Source organism: Canis lupus, chromosome 8 (assembly GCF_011100685.1).
Source record: "Canis lupus familiaris isolate Mischka breed German Shepherd chromosome 8, alternate assembly UU_Cfam_GSD_1.0, whole genome shotgun sequence".
Lineage (NCBI taxonomy): Eukaryota > Metazoa > Chordata > Mammalia > Carnivora > Canidae > Canis > Canis lupus.
The window spans coordinates 52,511,381-52,534,093 of NC_049229.1; the positions used below are offsets into that span (position 1 = coordinate 52,511,381).

The 22,713-nt window shown below is 38.6% G+C and overlaps 1 protein-coding gene across 28 annotated transcripts in view; it reads left to right on the top strand.

The window, feature by feature from the left end:
- NRXN3 (neurexin 3) overlaps positions 1–22,713 on the top strand; it is a 1,532,396-nt gene that overhangs the window by 1,344,443 nt on the left and 165,240 nt on the right. For all 28 annotated transcript variants that reach the window (XR_005363605.1, XR_005363606.1, XM_038545444.1 and 25 more), the window contains one exon: positions 8,438–8,609. Coding sequence is in view for 26 of the 28 variants with exons in the window: in XM_038545444.1 (XP_038401372.1) it covers positions 8,438–8,609 (172 nt within the window). In the remaining 2 variants the exon portion in view is untranslated. The remainder of the gene's footprint in view (positions 1–8,437; positions 8,610–22,713) is intronic.

A 22,713-nucleotide genomic window follows, 5' to 3' on the forward strand; every position in this document is an offset into this window, starting at 1 on the left:
TGGCCTCTCTTCTGTATGGGAGCTGCTGTTCATCCTTGGGCTGGAATATCTAGTTCTGGGGGAAGAGTTTCTCTTTGGCAGCCCACTCAGAACTCATCATCCATCTTTGTAGAAACCAATTAAAATTACCTCATCTGGAGTAAAGAGTCAAGGGACTACGTGGGAATTGGGACTATCAGATAATGTAATGTGCTGGGAGATGTACCTGGAACACTTTTTTAGGGACTGGTAGCAATGAGTTAAAAGAGAAGAGGGTTACCAAGACCAGAGAGGGAAAATAACATAGGACATATATTCTAGTTCTGCCACTTTCTGGCCACGTAAGGTTGCATTTCCAAGTTGACATCTATAAAATGAGCACTTGAATACAACATAAGAGTATGGAGAGAGTCCAACTATCCATAGATGCTCAGAGCTCATCCTGTGCTGAGATCTAGATCACAATTTTGGACCAAATATGTGAAAATTCTCATGTGTATATACAGAAGCATGCACTTCCATACACATGCATAGTGTGTGTGTGTGTGTGTGTGTGTGTGTGTGATGACATCGTCTATGAGTGTGTTTATTCATTCATATCTCAAAGGAGGCACATTGTGAGGAATAAAATAGACCATATATGTATTTATAGAACAGCTTCTGTCAAGCCGCACGTGCTTTATAGATAGATGTTTGTTGTGTGACTAACGTTTTGTACTCCTTAGTGCAGAGTTTCTCAGTAGTGTCATTGTTATTACAGGCCAGGTATTTGTGTGTGTGTGTGTGTGTGTGTGTGTGTGTGTGTGTGTATTATTGGATATTTAGCAGCATTCCTGGCCTATACCCGCTAGATGCCAGTAGCACACCCCATCCCTAGATGTGACCACCAAAAATGTCCCCAGGCATTGCCAAATGTCCCTGGGCACAAAATCACACCCAGTTGAAACCACTGCCCTGGTGAAACCAAGACATAAGGAAGTGGTTCCCAGACTTTGGCAAGCCTCTGAATCATTTGGAGAGCTTGTGAAAATACACACTGCCGGGCCCCACTCCAGGGATTCTGATTCAGAGGGTCTCTTGTTAGATCCAAGAATTTACATTTCTAACAAGTTCCTAAGTGATGTTGATGCTAATACAGCTGGTCCCAGGACCACACTTTGTAAGTATATAGATAAGATGTAAAATGATCTAGAATAATATTCTAGATGGTTTAAAATGTGTGTGTAGTTTTTTTTTTTTTTTTTTTTTTGAGGATTATCGTGTTGTTAATACAGGGCCTAAGATCTCTCTATTAAAGCTACTGGGTAGTTCCTCACAGCTGCACTAGAGATTCAGGAGGGAAAGCAAAGCATTTAAGGGAGATGTTCTGTCTATACTGGGTTGCAGTCATCACTGCCCTGCCAACTGTCACCTGAATCCTGCCAGGAGACTGCTTTAGGTATTCGTGCAACACTAGGGCTTCTACAGAAATGAATTTTAATTTTTGCTTTATGGTCAGACTTAACTACCAAACTACCCCAAGTGGTATGACATTGGGATCTGTGGATTAGAAGTGAATGTTCAGAGTGGATTTGAAGGACATGGTGACTCAGGATGCCATTTATGACCAGTGACTATTAGAGCCCTGGCTCTGACTTGCATCTTATTTACTTGCACTAACTCTCTTGTCCTTCCTTGACTCCCCCCAGTTCAGGTCAGAGTTCCCGTTGTCCTGAGCTGTCATCCATGCTTGCTCATATCTTTTTTTCTTTGCTTGGAGTTAGAAATGGAGCTGTCTTGAGCTATTTATCAGTCTTATCTCCCTTGGCCCTCTGTTAGTAATTCAGTCCATGGATCTAATCTGCTTTAATTGATTGACCTCATGCAGCCAGATTTCAGCACAACAACAGAAGCACAGCTGCAGGTGGAGAGGTAGATGCAGTTGCTGGGTGGGTGCAAAGGTCATTGAGACCTGTGCAAATTTAGGAAAATAGAATTTGTTTCCAAGCCATTTAACATGAATTTTCTGGGGACAATCTGTGCAGGTTCTAGAGTTGATGATCTTACATGAGATACAGTCATTTTAAATAGACTGGTATCCTGTAGGGTGTGTACAAAAGCCTCTGAGTCATTTATCATCTGTCACCTAGCTCTCTCCACCATCTTCACCCCCATCATTGACATCATTTTTATATCATCCTTTGAAGAGCACTTTAGAATTTGCCAAGATTTTATTCATTTCTTTTAAATTCCATTTAATGCAGGTATTACTATCGTTGTCTTGTATTTTTCTCATTTTTTGCTACAGATAGTTGAATGACCTGCTCAAGATTACCTGAACAACAATATGTGGAGTTTGAGTGGGCTCAGGTCTTCTGATTCTAAATCACAGAGACTTCTAGAACCCAGAGAACACATTTTCCTTCTCCGCTTCACTTCTTGTTACAGTATCTTCCCCTATCCCCTAACCCAAGCCCCTCAAGAGAAGGGGCTGGGATGGTAGTGAAAGTTCAAACCATCTCCAAGCTCCATAGCTGGAGTCTTGTCAGTTTGGATAATTCTTGATGGGCTTAGACTTCTTGAGAGAGAGAGAGAGAGAGAGAGAGAGAGAGAGACCTGGTCTCTTTTGTCTGTTGAAACTTTCAATAGTACACAACTCTCCACACAGAAAGTACACACTCCCTGCTTATTAGATAACAATTATCTTGGGTTCCAGAACAAGGAAACCATAACATAGAAAGAGTGACCTGATGATCTTCCCTGAAAGGCAGTGACTAGCTGTCAAAAGTGCCCATACTGTGTTCTATTAAACACAAGAGTGTTTTATCCTAGAGAACTTCAATAAAATTTTCCCCCAGCCAAAATTATCTGATGAATCAAAATCATACCTCATCTTTTTGTTTTTCGTTTTTTTTAATTGCATACATAAAGCACAGTGAGACTATATGTTTTGATTAAGATTTATTGCAAAAAAAAAACCATGGATATGGATGAACAATTCTCATCATCATATACTATTTAAATCCTATTTAACCTCCGATGGTATATAAAATTATCAGCACAATTTTTTTTCTATCAAAGCCATGCATTCTAATTCACTATTCATTCATTCACTTATCCATTAATTTAACAAACATTAACTGAGAACCTGTTAGTATCCCTACATTTGAGATACCCACAGTTAGATTAGGTAGACAGATTAGGCAAACATAAAGTATATAATATGCAATGTATACAGTGTCTTATATAAATAACTCAATTGCAACATATAGTGGATGTGACTGAGACATAGCATGATGGAAAATCCATGGGTTTTAAAGTCAGATGGATCTGAATTCTAATCTTAATGTATCTTCTATTAGTTGCGTGAATTCCCAATTTTCTGAATCTCAATCTTCTAACCTATAAAATCTGGAAGGGCAATTGTGAGAATTCAAAAATTGTTCTCTTAAAAAGGACTTGCCAAGGACCTACTCTGCTCTCCAAGGTAGTCTGGATTATGCTGCAGTAATAAGCAGCTTCAATACTTGGTGGCATAAAACAATCAAGCTTTGTTTCTCATGTTCCATGTCCATTGCAAGTTGGCTTGTTGCCATCCTCACTCAATGACCCAGGCTGACAAAGAGGCCACTGCTAGGAATTTCCTGGGTACAGTGGTTGAGAGCCAGTGAGAGAACTCTGGTTGGTCTCACACCAGCAGTTTAATGCACGGCTCAGAAGTGACACCTATTTTATTGGTCAACACTGATCTCTTGGTCTAGGTAGGGGACCTAGAAATCCTCTCTTACTATGATCCCATAATGGGGGGAAACCAGAAAACATAGCAAATACTACCACTTATTGCTTTATTTATTGGGACCCAGACTTTGGAACACGTATAGCAGACCTAGCAGTATGTAGCCCCAAGAAGGATCACATACCTCTTGTTCTTCCTGTATTATTGCCTAGCACTGAACTCACAGATTCTGTGGGAAGCCTAGAAGTCAAGATATTGAGAACTGCTTCCTTTGCACATCTCTTGGGCATACCTTTGAGAGTCCCAGTTCTGTTTCTGTCAGCTGCAATTTTCTAAAATAGTGGATGATGCATTCTGCCTCCCTCAGGGACACTGTGGAATGAATGAAGAGATTGCCTTCAGGGAGGTCTTTATTCCTGAGGATTTTTCTTGCCCTTGTGCATCTCTGCTCCGGAAATCTCACCCTGGTGTTGGTAGTATCTGGTGGGTCACCTCTATAGCAATAACTGTAATGTGGCTGATGGAACATCAGAAAGCTGGAGCTAGACTAATTTGAGAAACCAGGTGGGCTCATAAAAAGTCATTATTGATGAAGAATGACTTTCTGGCTATTTACAGACAGCTGTTTTGTTGTGCTGTTCAGTCTTGTTTTGGGGTTGTTGTTTTTTTAACAGACTTTTTTTTTATTGCACTTGAGGATTCTTTGGTAATGTCTTCTGATTTACCACTTGTCTGTGTTTTTAATATCAGGGAAGAACATAGATTGAAGTGATTGCCTTTGGTAGCAACTTTAGTGGTGATGGGTGTGGAGTTATTAAAATTTATAGTCATGCTGTTTTTGCAGCTACACTTTGCTTGTCTTGGAAAGGCTTATAAAAGACACCAAAGAATGTGAAGAGAGAGCAACTACTACATTGTGACAGGAAATCAACCGTGCAAATATTGTTTTTTAATGTTGTTTGCTAAAATTTACATTTATTTTTACAGTATTTCTTGATGACACTATTGCCAATCCAGCCAGTCCTTAGCTCAGACCACCACTTCCAACTATAGTAATGATAGGAAAGAAAGGGAAAAGATAACTGACATTTATTGAAGTCCTGAAGTATGCACAGCCACGTGCAGGGAATTTCACACATATGTGTTCTCCTAAAATCTTTGCAACAAGCTTCAAAGGTAGTAATTCGCCTTTCCCTTCCTCCACAGATCCCTTTATAGTAAGGAAATCAGAAGTTAAATAGCTTGCCCAAGGTCATATAGCTTTCAGAGCCAGAGAGAGGTATTATTTGAACCATGCTATGCTAGAACTGTGTTTATCCTATTGAACCAATTAACTTCTCCAGTGCTCACAGGGTGTGATGTATGGTCAAATGTTTGGGTTGTTCTTCCTCCTGATCTCAGTTATCCCTTATGTTAGAATAATATTTTATGACTTATAAAGTATTGTCATGTTAATCATTGTAATCCTATCCTTTTAGCCATGTAATGGCCCTGGGAAGTCTGGAAAGCTAGTATCCTCTTCCCATAATATATCATTAAGAAATAGTTCAGGAAACTTAAGTAACCTGCCCAAAGGTCGGTCAGGGCTGTTTCCAAAGTCAATGCTTTTTATCCCTCAAATCTTCTCTTCTCTGGACGCGTGAGCTAGTTTATTTTCGTGGCAGCTGAGCATGATGGATTCAAGCCTTGGCAACTATATGGGTACTTGCCATAAGACTTATAATAAACTGAGACAAAGCAGTTAGCCACAGATTATAATGCCACTGTGGTCCCATGACAAATGACAAGGAGGTTGCAGTAATGAAATCTTATTACTGCAAGTAAAGAGACCACATCTGAGGTCTAGCACAGCCACATTTACCACTTTCGGGGAAACACAATGAAACATCTGGGTAAGGGTCTCCACTGACATTGGCAGTAGCGCTAGCAGGATTAAGAAGATCTCTCCGAAGCAGCGATTGCAGTGGCAAATGTGTGGCACCTCAGATAAGGACCAAATATTTATTCTGGCAGAGATTAAATCTTTTCTTCCCCTGAATCTATTATGGATCTTGCAGAAAATCTGCCCAAGAATACATCTCGCTGATCAGCCAACTCACTGAGCCAGAACTGTACTTTGCCACTGCTGTTGTTGGAAAGCTGCAGAATGCTGGTTTAAAGGTCTCCTCTCTCTGCCTAAAACTGTTCTCCATCCATGATTAATTAGTGACTCAGAGGTGAATTGAATCACCAGCAGCCCTTTCTCTGCATCCAGGATTTATATAGTGGTTTCTCATTGAAGAATAGTGGTGCAATAAACAGCCCACATATGCGGGTTGGGCAGAGAAGTAATGGTGTCTGCCGTCATGGTTTCTTAACTCTTCTGATTCTCGCGTTCTGTTAAACAGGTTATGACTCAGGTTACTATAGCCTTGCTTATTTAGGCAAAGGATGAGTAGGTTCTAACACACACACACACACCTTTAGAAATGAATGCCAGTGCTTTACGTAGGGGAAAGCAGAAATATCATAATATCATTTCTGAATTCCTAGAAAATTAAGAGAAAGAATAAAATGGATCATAACACTCTTAATTCTGGGCGTGAAAGATGCAAAAGAACCTATCATCAGTTTCATTTATCCATTTTAATGCTAGGTGCTTTGTTTAGTGCTGGAGATGTAGAGGTGGAAAAAAAAAACCTGAGAACATAGTGTCACAATAAACAGGGATTTACGAAATCATAAGTACATTTAGTCCCCAATTGGGGAGGCACCTGCATTCCTTTTTTCAGAGAACAGAACATGGGAATTGCAGACATCATTTTACGTTACATGCTGTGCTAGCAGGGCACAAAGGAAGTGGCAATGTCCATCCTATATCACAGCATCCCTGCATGCTGAAAGCAGCCTTTCTTAGCTTAGACTCCTACTTTCTAAAATCAAGACTCCTAGGTACTTCTCCATTCTTTTGTCAGGAATAAGATGTGTTCACATACTAAATGAAAATTGGCAAGATGAAGAAAGCCTGTCTTTTGAAAAAATAAGTGAAGCGTACCAAACTATATGGAAACCCATGCCTAAAATCTCACCAGAAGTCTTAATTTACTGACTTTAAGTGAAATAAGTGTTTCATAAATATTGTCTTTATGTATTTGAATGATTTTTTTATTTATAAATTAATGAACCTAGTTACTAAATCTGAGTTTTCATGAAATACATCTTAGTTTATATGGCTTCTGGATCTTTCTTTCTTTCTTTCTTTTTCTTTCTTTCTTTCTTTCTTTCTTTCTTTCTTTCTTTCTTTCTTTCTTTCTTTCTTTCCTATTCTTCTCCTCCTTCTCTTGTTGTCTGTCCTCCCCCTCCTCCTCCTTTTTTATGCTTCTACTTCTTTTTTAAAAAAAAATATTTTATTTATTTATTTATGAGATATACAGAGAGAGAGAGGCAGAGACACAGGCAGAGAGAGAGGCAGAGAGAAAGAAGCAGGCTCCATGCAGGGAGCCCAATGCGGGACTTGATCCTGGGTCTCTAGGATCATGCCCTGGGCCAAAGGCAGGTGCCACACCACTGAGCCACCCAGGTGTCCCTGCTTCTACCTTTTGAATAAGAAAATATAGGATAACAGAGACTATGTCAACAAATAGAATGTCAGAGTTCTTGCTAAATTTTATCATCCTTGAATGTCCAACCAGTTGCTTAGCCAGTAAGTCAGACAACTAGAAAAATGGAGAAAGATATCTCCTTCTCTTCCATCCCTCCTGACACCCTGCATGATGTGCTACCATTCCAAGAGGTTGAGAGAGACTGATTGTATCTGATCAGTAAGGTTACTTTCATTGTGTTTCTCATTGTGAATCCTAATTCCAACTCTTACTCACAAGCAATTACTAAAGGAGAAGAGTAAGAATTTTAATAGCCTTATTTACATTTCAGTGTTTCTGGGTACTTTGTAGAAGGCAGATGATGCCACCACCTCCACCTTCACCATAATCATCACCTATATAGTATTACTCTTCTGGAATTCATTGTATTGTCCCTCCCAGAAGTCTATTTTGGGGACATTGAGTTTCTCATCTGCTATGTAGTATAAAGCTATAGCACTGAGTATCACATCCCTCTCTGGATGAATCTTAGGAATAGGGCTACAAGTGTGGGAAGAGTGATGGCCATCTGACCCTGAAAACCCCAGCTCGGTTTCACTGGCCTCTACTGGGGATACATTTTCTATGTCTTTTAGACCTACAAAAAATATCACCAAGTGGTGATCTATAATGCTAGTCCCTCTGTCATTGCCTCCTAATCACTCACAATACCCCACCCCCTTGGCCTTGATCCTCCCAAAGTGTGCAAGGATCCTTATATTTCCTCTTCAATTCTAAATCTAAACTGTGAGATAATCTAGGGTCCAGGGTTTAATTGTCTCTCCCAGAAAATAGGCCTAATTCATCTCACAGAAATGAACTTTGTAGTGTCACTACATAGCTCTTAGGTAGTTCTGTGGTTCAAGCTTTCATATCTGTTGAGAGCAGTCAAATGATGTAACCTGCATAGTGCAGCCTGTGAGAGCAATTTGGGTGGCTTTATACCATTGGTTTTTATGTTTGGGATGAAAGCCCATGGAGGAAGGTAGGATACTGTTGTTAACTTCATGCTGACAGCTCCCTCTGGGTACCTACAGATTTATTGCTAGTTGGAGGATCAACTTTAAAGGGAGAAAACATTGTGGTTGGTGATAACTATGCCTTTTGTGTTTCTTTATCATAGGAACAGGGGAAAATTGGAGTTGTCTTCAATATTGGCACAGTTGACATCTCTATCAAGGAGGAGCGAACCCCTGTAAATGATGGTAAATACCACGTGGTGCGCTTCACCAGGAACGGCGGCAATGCCACACTCCAGGTGGACAACTGGCCAGTGAATGAGCACTATCCCACAGGTACACGTTTTACTCTCAATGACCATATACTCTCTTTTGCTCTCCCATTCTTACATCTAAGGGGCAATTTTTTTCATGACTGTTACTAAATCATAAAACACTGAATGTTAAGCACATCATTCATATCTTTTTCTGCATTATCGCCTTCCAGCTTATTTTCTGAAGTATCGCTTTAGGGCTTAGTTCAGTGTAGGGAGCTTCTGGAGACTTACTAACTATGCACTGAACGCTTTTTGTCAACCTGGTGAATATTGCCTGACTGGCTCATACTAAAGACAATTACTGGTTTTCCAGGGCATTGCAAATGATGACCAATGGAGGGAAGGGGCGCCATCTCCTTCATGAGCTATTGTTGATAATCATAGAATAATCAACTTGTTATCTGGACTCTGTGGTGCCATTTAGGCAGGTGAGATTGAAGGTACAGATGGTCAGAGATTTCAGAAAGACTGTAAAAGGAAGTTTACTAAACTTAAAGTGACAAACATCAAGTCAGAGTAATGATGAGAGAAAAACTAAGGATGAAGTTTCATTCATTTGGTTGACTTTGCTAATTTTTCTTTCATTTACACTAAACATGCCTTGATTTTCAGAGATTGGTCCTAGTAGGCAATTTAATAGCAAGCATGCTGGTGTAGGAGGGAGAGGGGTTAATCATCTGTTTAAATTTTATGGTCAAGGAGCATTTGCCAACAAACTCCCACAGCCAGATGGCCAAATCAAGGGCGATGGGAGGAAAGGTTGCTATCTTTTATAGAGATCATTCAAATAATCTTTTAACTTCCCTCTCATCTCTTACTTCTCCTAGGGAAAGAGTCCTGAACTCTGATCATAAAAGTTCCAGGAATGGAAGGGAAAATACTTTGGCTAAGGACCTTTGTTCTGCAATTGCATTATCACCTGGTGGATGGACAATGAGAATAGCTCAGAATATTGAACTTTTCACTAATGTGGGCATGATGCCATACTTCACTCTCTGTCCTACACTTCAAACTCCTCATAATTCTCTTACTGCCATCCTCTCACTTTTTCATTAGTGAAGTGGGCACAGAGATAAGGAAGCCCAAAGCACATTTTTGGAAGTTTTTAAGAGCTGTTTAGATAATAATCATCACACTTGGGAGAAATACATAAAGTAAATTTGTCTATTTGTGGCCCAAGCATTTTGAATGATTTGAAGGCTGTAATTTTCACGTCTAATTCAGCATTAATTTTCAATAAAAGCCAATCACAAGTAATTATGATTGTGCTTCTGTTTCTCCCCCACCCCCAAATTTCCAGAGTCTTCCTGTGTCTGGTTTAAGGATTATAGGAGCATCTACAAAGAGCATACAAGATTCCCAAGCTATTGAAATGAAAAGCCCCACCTACTCATTTATCTACCATCTCAGTCTCCATACAATATCTAGCTCAGCCTTTGCTGCGAGTCTCTTGTCATCCACTTAGTACTTCTCAGATTAAGGCACAGAAATGACCTTATGTGTTTATCTTTGAGCCTTTCAAGAGAGCCAGAAGTGTTAGCAGCTACTATGAACTCTTATCATCATTCAAATTCACTAGACACTAATAGACCTGATTTTTAAATGTTTCATGCTTTAACTCGGGAGGATGGGTAGTCACAGGAATCTAAATAGCCTGAGATCTTAAAAACTATTCATCTGCTTATCAGAAAACTCACTCTGTCTCCAGGTATGTTATCTATGGCCCTGCTAGAGGGCCTGTAGGGTTTGCTCTGTTTCTATTAGGAATTTCAAAGATTTCTAAATTGATGTTCACCACTTGCCCTGAGCCACGAGTTTGCTGAAGAGTCTTTAATGGTCATTTAAAAGCCACAGATATATAAGAAAACCAGTGACCCTTACTGTGTGCCTATCTCTTTGTATCTTTAGTTCCAGGTTATGGGTTGCTTACTGTTTTCAAAACAGAATAAACTTTTCATTACTGGCATTACTTGCTACTGAAAACAATTATAACTAGTAACTATTGCTAACTTATTTAGTAATAATAAGTCTTATTATTACAAAGCATGATGCAGTATAGCAGTTATAAGTGTGGGCTTTGGAGTCATCTGGCTGGAGTTGGTACCTTGGTGCCATTAGCTGTGAGTCTAAGGCAGGCTTGGTTGAAACCTTGAAAGGCCCTAAGCATTAGATTATTTGGTGCCTCTCCCCACATGCAATTAAAAATGTAAAAACGGTATACCATAAAACAAGGGTAGGAATTTCTAACATTCCTGATTTTTATTTTCTAATGATTGCTGTAATGCTTTAAAAATATATCTTTTGTCCCTACATTCTAATCTTTTGCTCTGTTTTCTTGGTTCTCTCAGTGAGTATTCTTCCTATTTGTGGATCCAGTTTCCCATCAGTAGCCTTAGACAAGCTATTTAATCTCCCAACCTTTGGTTGCTGGTCTGTAATATGGAGCTATGTTAACACTTTTCAGAGCTAATGTGAAGATTGAGTGAATGTATGTAAGATGTCAATTAAGTCTATAATCAATGTCAGCTATGAAAATGACCAAATATTTGGGTAGCATTGCTTTACTATTACACCTTCACTCACAGATTACTTCACCATATGGTCACCATGTGACCATAACAGCCCATAAATTGGGTCGGTGGACACTCTTATTCTCCCTTTCAAATTTAAGAAGGGACCCGGGAAAATGCTGTGCCTTTTCTAAGGTCACATAGTAAATGTGGGACAGAACTAAGACCATAATCTCCTGTTCTCAGCTGGGCACAATTTCTACTCTTGCTCCCACAAAAAAATTAGGGGATATTTTGAAAAATGCATGGATAGAAATGAGCATCTCTGTTCTTGTGTCATCTTAAATGTATTCCTTTGGGGATCCCTGGGTGGCTCAGTGGTTTGGAACCTGCCTGTAGCCCAGGTCATGATCCTGGAGTCCTGGGATCAAGTCCCGCATCCGGCTCCCAGCATGGAGCCTCCTTCTCCCTCCTCCTGTGTCTTTGCCTCTCTCTCTCTCTCTCTCTCTCTCTCTCTCTGTCTCTCATGAAAAAAACTAATAACATCTTAAAAATATATATTCCTTTTTTAAAGTGTCCTATTACATAGGTCAGTACCAATAACCACACAAAGGTGGTTATTGTGAGATGTAGAGTTGAAAATCCTTTTAAAGAAGAAAAGTTTTTTTAGCTGTGCTAAAAGGCTCATTTGTAATGAGTCCAAACTGTCCTTTGACAACAATGGTAATGTGCTTTCATTAGGCAATTGAAGGGATACTGAGTATCTGAAGGAGTTATCATCATACTTCACTGCCTAGATTGGGAAGTGTTAATGGAAAGTCCACTATTCTAGTTTTATTTTTATTTTTCTTATTTTTTAAAATGATGTTTATTTGGAACAATCTTGTTTCTTTTTTAAAAATATTTATTTTCAAGAGAAAGCATGAATGACAAAGTGAGAGTGGGTAGGGGTGGGAGCAGGATGAAGGACAGAAGGAGAGGGAGAGAGAGAATCTTAAGCAGGCTCTTACCCAGTGCAGAGCCTGACCTGGGCTCCTCATTCTCATGACCCTGAGATCATGACCTGAGCTGAAATCTAGAGTCAGACACTTAACCAACTGAGCCACCCCCAATCTAATTTTATATTCTACTCTTCCAAGACTTCTAAGACGTGGTCACCTTTTGACCTTTGGCTACCTTATTTTCTCTCCTTCCTACTTCCCTGTGCTATGAAAGGATCCACTTAACTAAATTTAAAGCATCTTTAGTGCAATCTGACATGTTTACTTTATACCAAATCATAAGATTAAAATACCCCTGTATCTGGGCATCAAAGAACAAAGACATCTGGTCAGGCAAGCTTGACACAATTTCTACAAAAGTAATGTATTCTTTTTCCAAGCTATCCTACTTTATTGATAGTGATAAGTATAGAAACTATCAAAAGGCGTTAAGTTGTGCACTTTGTTGCTAATGTTTAAACTATAAAGAAATATGGAGTAGTTCCTACAGAATATTTATGTAAGTTATCTCATTTTGAGGTCATGCTCTCGGAGAATTGTTCCTGCTCAATAGGTTCCTGTGTATCCGGATGAATGGGTCAACTCCAGAATCTTCTCATGGACATTCATAGGATTTTATGTGGCTCTATGAAAACATCCCACCGTGAAATATTTAGAAACCAGCTGGGCACAGGGCATACAGCATTGGCATTTTGTGAATCAGGAAGGAGCCAAAATGAAAGTAGTTCTATAACTACTGGGATCTTATATCCCCGAATTCTGGGTATAGAACTCAAAAGCAACTTCTTTCTTTGAACCTGAAAATAGAAAGGCTAAGGAGCAGGAGAGGGAGGTAAAAGAATCAGCCCAGAGCTTGCATCTAGATACCAACAAATGTTCCTTATAAAGCCTCTGATTACTGTCTTGACACAATGCAGTGGTGGGGAGGACAAGAGAGGGGAGGTGAAAGGTGAGCTAAGCATGAGGAGTTAATTTTAGCCCCAGCTGTAGGTTCCCTGGGAGGCAGAGCTGCTGGGATTGTTAAAGATCCTTCCTGCGGTGCCTGGGTAGCTGGTTGTGTCCCCAGGACTACTAGAACTCTGAGTGTGGTGCAGTGAGAGGCTTTTCAGGTCAGAGATGGGCTTCCTAGGAAATGAAGGTTGACAAGCAGCTCTGATACGTTGAACTTTCCATTTTCCCACCACAGAGGGTGTTGAGGAGAGCAGGGTCTCAATTATTTTTTTTTTCTTTATATTGCATACCAACTCATTTGAAAGCTCTGATTGGATTCCCCTTTTCCAGTCAATAAAATTCCCCCTGATGACTTGAGCTTAAATGCTGTCTAACCACTCAGTTCAGAACACCAAGGCGAAGTGGACCTCCTTCTAGGATAGTAGATTAGAAAACTCTTTACATTTGAATGTTTCAAATCCCACAGAATCATGTCTTTATAAGTATTGAAAGCAGAAACATTGCTATAGTGCTTAGTGATGTTCAAAGTGCCTTCATATGCATGATTACATCTGAGCCTCACTCCATCCTGAGAAAGGGACTGGGTTTGGTATTATTACCATCACAGCCATATTAAGATTACATTATTGAGGCTCTGAGAAGCTCAGTAATTTACCCAGTATCACACAGCTGAAGGAGTAAAGCCAAGATTCCTATCCTTATCTTCAGATAAACTACTTCAAATTTCCTGCCTAATTTTCCTATATCTCAGAGTCATTTTATTGATACCAACATTAGGTTTTTAGAGTTTGTCTTTGTTTTTGTTTCTATTTTTCCACCAGAAGTATTCTCAAATGGAAGTGTCTGCCTGGACTAGTTCAGGGTAGTCAGGCTTCTCAACTTTGGCACTGTTGATGTTTGGAGCTAGATAATTCTTTGCTGCAGGGGGCTGTTCTGTGCACCTCAGACTGTTTAGTAGCTTCCCTGACTTCCACCTGGCATGTCTCCAATGCCAGAAGTCCTCTGGGGGACAAAATTACCCCTGGTTAAGTATCACGGAGTTAGAGAAAGTCTCCACATATTTTATTTCAAATGCTTATTGTCCTTTCATAGTTTAGACAGTACACATGCAATAAGAGAGATTTCTTTGTCCACATCTCATCTTAGATTATGGATATTTTGAAGGGTTAAAAACAAGTCTATGTACTTGACATGATGCTGAAATTTCTCAGGTCTTGGCTTTTCATTAATTCCTACCCAGGAGGTTTTCATTCTTTTTCTTTCTGTCTTAGCCTGCAAACATTTGAGGCCTTGCCAGATTTGAAGCACACATTAAAACAAGCCCCATCTACTTGTTCATTCATCCGTTCAGGACTAGTGTTACTTTCAGTTCAACTGGAGGGAGGGGAAAAAAACATAGTGAAGTCTTGCAAGGGGAATAGCAAGTATAAATACAATCAAGAGGGAAAAGCAGTATTTGAACATGTTTTCAAGACAGAAGAGATATAATGGCAAGGAAAGGCTTACTAATGTGTTTGAACATTGCTAGGTACATTTTAAAACCATCTTCTAAATAAGCTCTTTGAATATTTGGTCACAGAATGTATCAATTAATCAATCAAACCAGTGCATCCTGAGTACTTTGCTAAGTAGTCCAACTTGTCAGGAATGAGTTAAAATTCACAAGTAGGTGAGTTTCTACTTCCAGGGACTTTCAACTTGCTGGGGTTGGTCTTTGGTGAAAAAAAATGTTTAAAAAATCTTTTCAGTGGATATTTTTTTTATTAAACAGTGTTCTTTAACTTGGCTACAAATGAGATTCTCCTGGGAACTTTTAATAAACTGCCAGTTCTCAGGCCCCAGTCCCAAGTAATCTAATTTGATTGGTCTGGGGTGTGGTCCATGGATCAGCAGTATCAGCATCACCTGGGACCTTGTTAAAAAATGAGGTATCTAAGGTCTCACCCCAGACCTACTGAATCAGAATCTGCATTTTAACAAGACACTCAGGCAATTCATGTGTAGTGTAAAATTTGAGAAGCACTGGCCCAGGCATCAGTAGTTTTTTAAAGAGCTCCTGTGGTGATTCTACATACAGCTAGAGTTTGAGAACTGCTGGTAAGTAGAAAGCTAAAAATGTGTCTTTTTCTCCTTTGAGACTGACTAGCAGTAGTGTTCAACATGGTAGCCGCTAGGCACACTTGTGTGCCACTGATATGACTGAGGCCCTGCAAATTGATTGATTGATTGATTGATTTTATTTACTTGAGAGAGTGGGAGAGAGAACAAGTAGGGGGGGAAGAGCAGAGGGAGAGGGAGAAGCAGACTCTTCATTGAGCAGGGAGCCTAATACGGGCTGGGGGCTGGATCCCAGGACCCTGAGATCATGACCTGAGCCGAAGGCAGTTGCTTAACCGAGCCACCCAGGTGTGCCCCTGAAAATGTATTTTATTGTGCAATAATTATGTCTTAGGCACTGAGGATTTAAATACATTTTTTTTTTAATTCAGTCCTCAGGCCAGCACTATGAGGCTAGTAGCTGGTGGCTGATATTGGGTAGCACAGGACTGGAATATACGCTCATTTCTTTTTAGATATTTTATATAGTGTTAAATCTCTGTTTACATCATTAATAAACTAATGAGCACTTGCCTTCATATGGCTTCTGGACTTCTCTAATGTATTTTGTCATTGTAACAACAGTTATAGATAACCTCTCCACTTGATGCATAGGATTGTCGTCCCAGAGAATTAGAAAAAACAGATCCTACCATCTTAACCAAAGTCATCCCAGTGGTGATGGCTACCCTTTTTGAGCAATTAGTACATACTTCCCACTTCATGTGCAGCATCTTATTTACCCTTGATACAAACCCTTGAGGTTGATGTTAGCTTTATTCTCATTTTACAGATTACGAGCCACTCAGAGATCTTAGGTATTTTCCTGGATCACAGAATTTTACTTTCAAGTTAAATCTCTAGTTTCTGCCAAGTTACCAGTTAGCCCTTCCCTGTGCATTTGACATTTGCTTTCCTCTACATCATTGGTTTGACCTCATGGGACTTTGGCAGCTTCTTAGTTTTCACGATTCTTGTTTACCTCCTAGCACCATATCTATGCAGATAGGAAGGGCTTTATTAGATGAAAGTCTCTTTTACTGTTTAATGATCTTGGGGGATGGGAGAGTGTCAAGGGGGTACATAGTATTTTTTTTTCCTTTAATTTTTGTTTTATCAGGCAACCCTTCTTTCTCTTCTGTGACTTCCTAGCCACAAGATAAATAGCCTTGTATCTTACAAGTTAAATACAATTACTGCTATCAAACCTAGAGCCTTTCTGTCCCTGTGAATGTCTCTTAGAAACTGATAAGCATTTCAAGGCAAACTGTGGACTTCTGGCTAATGCTAAAATTAAACATAACCACCTAAAAGACAAGAATATACACACAGACATTTATATACATATCTATATTTACATAAACACACACACACACACACACACACACACACACCCTATGGAAGAGAAGAACATTTGGGATAGAGAGAAAGGGAACTCATAAACACATGGCACATGGATACAGGACACATGTCCCTGAGACATTAAGCCAACACATGATTCAAGGTTATTTATGATATAATTACATAACACACAAAGGAGTTTGTTATCATTATGAAGATTTACATCAGATAATATGACAGCAATTATAGTAACTAAAGATATTATTTATCTAGAATTCATTTGTGAATAGGACAGTGCTTTTGATAAAGAGAGTTGTTCATCAAAAGAATAATGTTTCTGGGGACTTCTATAAGACTTTATGAAGTACACATCTTTTTTTTAAAAGATTTTATGTATTTATTCATGATAGACACAGAGAGAGAGAAAGAGAGAGAGAGAGAGAGGCAGAGACACAGGCAGAGGGAGAAGCAGGCTCCATGCAGGGAGCCCAACACCGGACTCCATCCCGGGACTCCAGAATCACTCCCTGGGCCAAAGACAGGCGCCAAACCACTGAGCCACTGAGCCACCCAGGGATCCCTGAAGTACACATCTTAGTGTTGGGTCCTAGTTTATACTCTTGTCATCTTTAGTAGACTATCTTGGGATTTAGAGGGGAAGGTGAAATTTAACAAAAGGCATATGGTAATTATTAACCATATGTTAAATGGTATACATAGTATAGTCTAGGGACTCGGTGAAATAAGCAATGAGAAAATCGAAGGTCACTTCTAGGCATTATTTAACTAGAAATGTAAGAAAAGGGATATCTTCATTTCTATGAATAATGAGTATAGGTATATATTAAACCAAATCTAACACTTTCAAGATAGAAATACAGTGTGGTCACCTTTCATGTGGTTTTTAAATTACATTCATTTGAGATTAATGTGACAGAAAAATATTAACGACATGTCACTGTATGCAAGGTATCTGTAATTAACACAAATTCTTTCAAATTAAAGCCATCATCAAACATTGCATAATTTCAAAGGTAACTAAATGAATTGTGCTTTATTTTTTCTATTGTCACGGTGAAGCTCCAGTTTAGATAATAAATAGAGATTCTGGCCTGTAAAATTTCTCTTAACTATTAAAATCCAAAATTATTATCCTAGCCGTAAAATGCAATTACGTTGCACTCTTTTCACTCAGCCCCAGAGTTAGATGGATATCAAATGTCCTCATGCCCATCCAAGAGTATAGCTATATTTATAGGAAAAGTTTCCAAGTTTAATCTCTTCAGTTTAAATTTTGTACAAGTTTGCAGGGTCCCTGTAATTATTTAAAGTCTAAAAAGATAATTTAGCTTCTTATAGGAAGGTGGTGCATAAACATCCAATAATGATAATAATATATATTCACATACAGTATGTCATTTATAATTCTATAAAGCACAGAGGGTAATGAAAGGCACTCTAAACTGTAAATCACTCAATCGATTGTAATCATATTGCAGCTCATCTCAAAGAGATAAAGACCTTCCACTCCTCTAAAATCCCTGTCAATACCCCAGCAGGCTGAAGAAGGGGGAAAAGAGGGTCAAAGGAGAAATGGGAGAATGAGTCAAGGACAAAGAGGCACTTTTAATCTTCAGTTCATGGAGTTAATGTGGACTGGATTTGATTCCCACTGATAATTCAGTTTGTTTTATGAGATGCATTGTTTTTCACATGGTACTTTTACAGCCTTGTGGTAAGTCCCTGATGCTCTGTGTCGGCCTAGATGGAAGGGTTTGCCAAATGCCAGTGATTGATACAGTGCTGCATAAGAATACTTGGGGACTTAGGCATATAGGTGGAAAATGGCAATTCAAGCTCAAAGCTAAAGGTTATATCAAAGCATATGATGAAAATAAGTTGATAATGGGCCAGAAAAAATCATATTGTACTTCCAAATAGCAGAAACACTTCAGAATTCCCTTTACTAACCAATATTGCCTTTTATTAAAAAGAGATTTTACTAATCCTCCATCCTCATCAAGGGGGGGGAGTTTAAATGGAGTAATCTCCTTATGCATTCATTCATTCCACCATTCAACAAACATTAATTCAAAATTTATTTTGCATATGAATCCATGCTAAATGATGGGTAGATGATAGGAAATAAAACAAGGCCTCTGCCTTCAAGGATCTTATAGTGTAGTGAAAGAGAAGTGCATGTACACAAGCAAGATAGTTTTAATACTTAAATTTTATTGTGCAGTTATTAAGTGCCACGCACCATACTAAGTTCTTATATTAAATCTTTAAAATAGCCCTAAGGGGTAGGAACTACTTTTATCATTATTTTATAAATGGGAACACAGAGGCTTATAAGACTAGCTCTCCCAGGGTCATAAGGTAGCACATGAATACCTGGAACTCAAGCCTATATCTCTTGGAAGGCAAATTTAGTGCTCCTGTGCACTACCTCATATTGTACCTACAGTTCCAGATAGCGTAAGAAGGTGCTATCTTTCAGATAAAATCTGGGTTCAGTGGCACACATAAGGGTCTGATGGAGCCTGAGGGCCAAACAGGAATAGCATGGGGTGGAATTTGGGCTGTGACCTTGGGTTCTCTAGGACAATACTAACAAACTCTGCTTCCCTATCTAGACATACAGAACCATAAACTATGATATGACAACCTGTACCTTTCACACCGAGGGGAAGAAATGAGCAGGCATTGTTCATACCTTATTTCACTTTGTGTAATCTGCCCCATGGTTACAGGAAAAAAGTATTAATCTCTTTCTTTTACAGAAGAATAAACCAGGGCTCAGGGGATTGGAGCACATTTGTTATAGTCACAGAGCCAGAAAGTGTCAACACTAGGATTCTACATAGATTTATTTGTTCCTACACCCCTCTTTCTTTCTGTTACCCCACTTTTCCATCTGTTTCCCAGGAGACTCCAGTTCATATTGTACACAGAGCTCAGAATCATTAGTTGACAGAGGTAAATTCACATGCAAATTTACTATTGTGTCCCACATCCCAGTGCATGCAGTACACACTGTAATCACATTATTAAACATTTACTAGAAATGTGTTTCTGCCCAATGCACAATTGCCAGTCTCAATGTTTAATTAAACTAAATTTGTTTTCATTTTAATCACATTATCGAAATGTGGTTTTTCTCAGAGTTCAATGGTGAAATCTTTATTCCAAATGCCTACAAGTGTGTGAGAGCTATATATCTTGGACAAAGGTATAAGGATATTATAGTGTATCCTTGAATAAATGATTTTAGGGGAATGATATTAGTTAATAAGATGTAACACTGGTACAGTACTTATTCTGTGTCAGGCCCATGGATTATCATATTGAATCCTCACAGCATCCTAGAAAGCAATTCTATTAGTATTCCCATTTTGTAGATGAGGCAACTGAGTCTCAAAGAGTAACATACAAGAGTAAGAATAGGTAATATACTCTCTAGTATCCTACAACTAGCAGGTGATAAAGCCAACTTGAATTTCAATATAGGCATGGAGACCCTGATATCTTCATTTTTATTTTTTTTTAATTTAAGTAATCTCTACACCCAGTGTGGCACTCCAACTCACAACCCCAAGATCAAGAGTCGCATGCCCTTCAGACTGAGCCAGTAAGCCGCTCCCTCCTCACCTTAATATCTTCATTTAGAGAAATTTCTCTAGAAGACCAAATAAAAATTAGAGGCTGCAACTTATGAGGTCTTTTTTTGCAATTATTTAATTCAATTGTTGTCCAAGGAACAACCATGGATGATACACAAATGAACAGGCACTGCTGCCTTCTAATAAAACAATTTACATAAAGAAGAAAGTGTGATGAGCCAGATTTATCCATTGGTGTAGTTAGGGAGCACTCAATCTAGATCATGCACATTTTGAAGCCCACATCTCTGTTTTTACTGATCCATTAGCTTTATTGTTTGGATTGTTCATCTCTGCTAAGAATAAAGGGAGCAAAATAATCTCGAAGTGGATGAGTTAAATACGAGACAGAGAGAACAGTACTGTTGAGTAGTATAGACCTACTCGTGAGGTTAATTCAGGATAAAGAAATACACAAGTGAGATAGGCAATCCATGTACCTGTACTTGAACAAAAATCCAACCGTATGCTGCTTTCCTACCTGAACACCAAAGACATAGATTCAGTTCTACCTTCGTTTATGTTATTCCATACATTGCTTAGAGCAGGATCTGAAAATGACAAACTGAAAGTCTTAATATTTCTCTAGTTCTTCTATTTCTACTTATAATATAAATGGTGGTAATCCAAATACAATCTTTCTCACTCACCCCTTAGGGAAGTTGCATATCTTTCTTTTGATTTCATGAGACTTTTTATTAGCCACTGACTCAGCTATCCTAGCCTATTCTCCATAGCCCTTCTGCATAAAGGTGCCAACTGACTTCTTAGCATTCATCTTTGCTTCTACCTGTTCACTGATTCACCCATTTTCTGAGTCCCAGAGAACATTCTCTCCATTTCCTCAGGATTGGTTGTCCCTAACTGGCCATTAGGAGCTTCCCTACTTGTGCTTCTATTCTGTTTCTGGCCATTGATCTGCCATTCAAGGGTGGACTCTTCTTAGATGTGATTCAGCCTACTTCTTGCTATTGAGTTTTAGAGCTTTTAGAATCTATTTCTATTAATTAAAAAAAAGTACCAGGTTATGAGTATATATATATACATATATATATATATATATGTATATATATATATATGCATTAGCACAAATTTAAAATAAGATTTTAAATAAAAATCAAACTAAAGAAGACCAGACTATTTAATTTACACAAAATAGCCCCTCCCATTTTACTGATCTCAGCAAAATGTAATAAATCAGTAATATGTAAATAAATTATATTCAATACTGAATTGAATGAAATAAAGCTGTCAGCCTAAAGTCAAAGTTTCTCCCACCAGAGTATATGCCACCAGACTTGGCTTTCTAGAACCTATGCAAAGTGGTCACAGTGGGGAAACTACCCTCCCAACTCTTTTTTTTTTAGTCAAAGTGGCAATATAGCTGTGTTCAATAAATGTTAAACTGCACAACTGTGCTGAAACTATTGGAGGCTTTTTTTTTAAGATTTTATTTATTTATTCATGAGAGACATACACAGAGAGAGAGAGGCAGAGACATAGGCAGAAGCAGGTTCCATGCAGGAAGGCTGACATAGGACTCGATTTTGGGTCTCCAGGATCACGCCCTGGACCGAAGGCAGCGCTAAACTGCTGAGCCACCCAGGCTGCCCCTTATTGGAGGCTTCTGATTTCGTTGTATGCATGTATATAACAATAGTATTCACAAAGGTAAAGAGTATTCTTTACAAGTATTAAATACACAAGGTCATTTTAAAAGTGATAGGAAAATAACATTTTTATTATGAATACTTTCTGAAATTTTACTGGCAGAATTTTCTTTGTTGAAAAAATTAAAATATTAATATTAAAAATATTAAACTATTTTTACATTTCTGAGATGATTCTCTGTAGGTCTAAAAGAGCAAATCTCCCAGTATACTTAGACAAAATGGTAGAAGAGAAAAAAGAACATTCAGGCATCCATGAAAGTTCAAAAAAATATAACTAAATATAAATCTGACATAGATATATATATGTAAAGTAAAAATAAATCTAAAATCTTCTCAGACAGCCAAGGTTTGGAAATACTTAGTACTTCATTTTCAAACCTATATAAAACTGTTGTGAGATGTTGACTGTTTCAAATAAAATAGGAATTTATATAAGTGAAGTACCAACTTAAATAGAACCAAAATGCTTTTAGACTTTCAAAATGAATAGCTGGAATTTTACTGAATTTTCTGTGTGGTGAGGGTGGAGCTGGAGGGGAAAAAAAATGAAGGTAATACATGAAAAAGAAGATATTGCTCCCAGGGGACAATTGAGATACCCTAGAGCAAATAAACCAAGTAAAATCTAATAGTTTTCCTTCATTTTGTGACATTCGTCTACTAAGACCTCAGAGAATTTTGAGTTCCAAGGAGGTCCATAAAGGGAATTTTGAAATACTCTTAATAGATCTGTTCTGGAAATAAGGCAACTGAACTGAGCCAGGTGCTATGTCAACCCAGAGTCCTGACCAACCCTGATCCCAGACCTTTACGGCAATTCTCTAGCCTTATTCCCATCCTCAGTAGTTGTACACAATTCATCCTCAACACTTGTTCCAAGCCAGC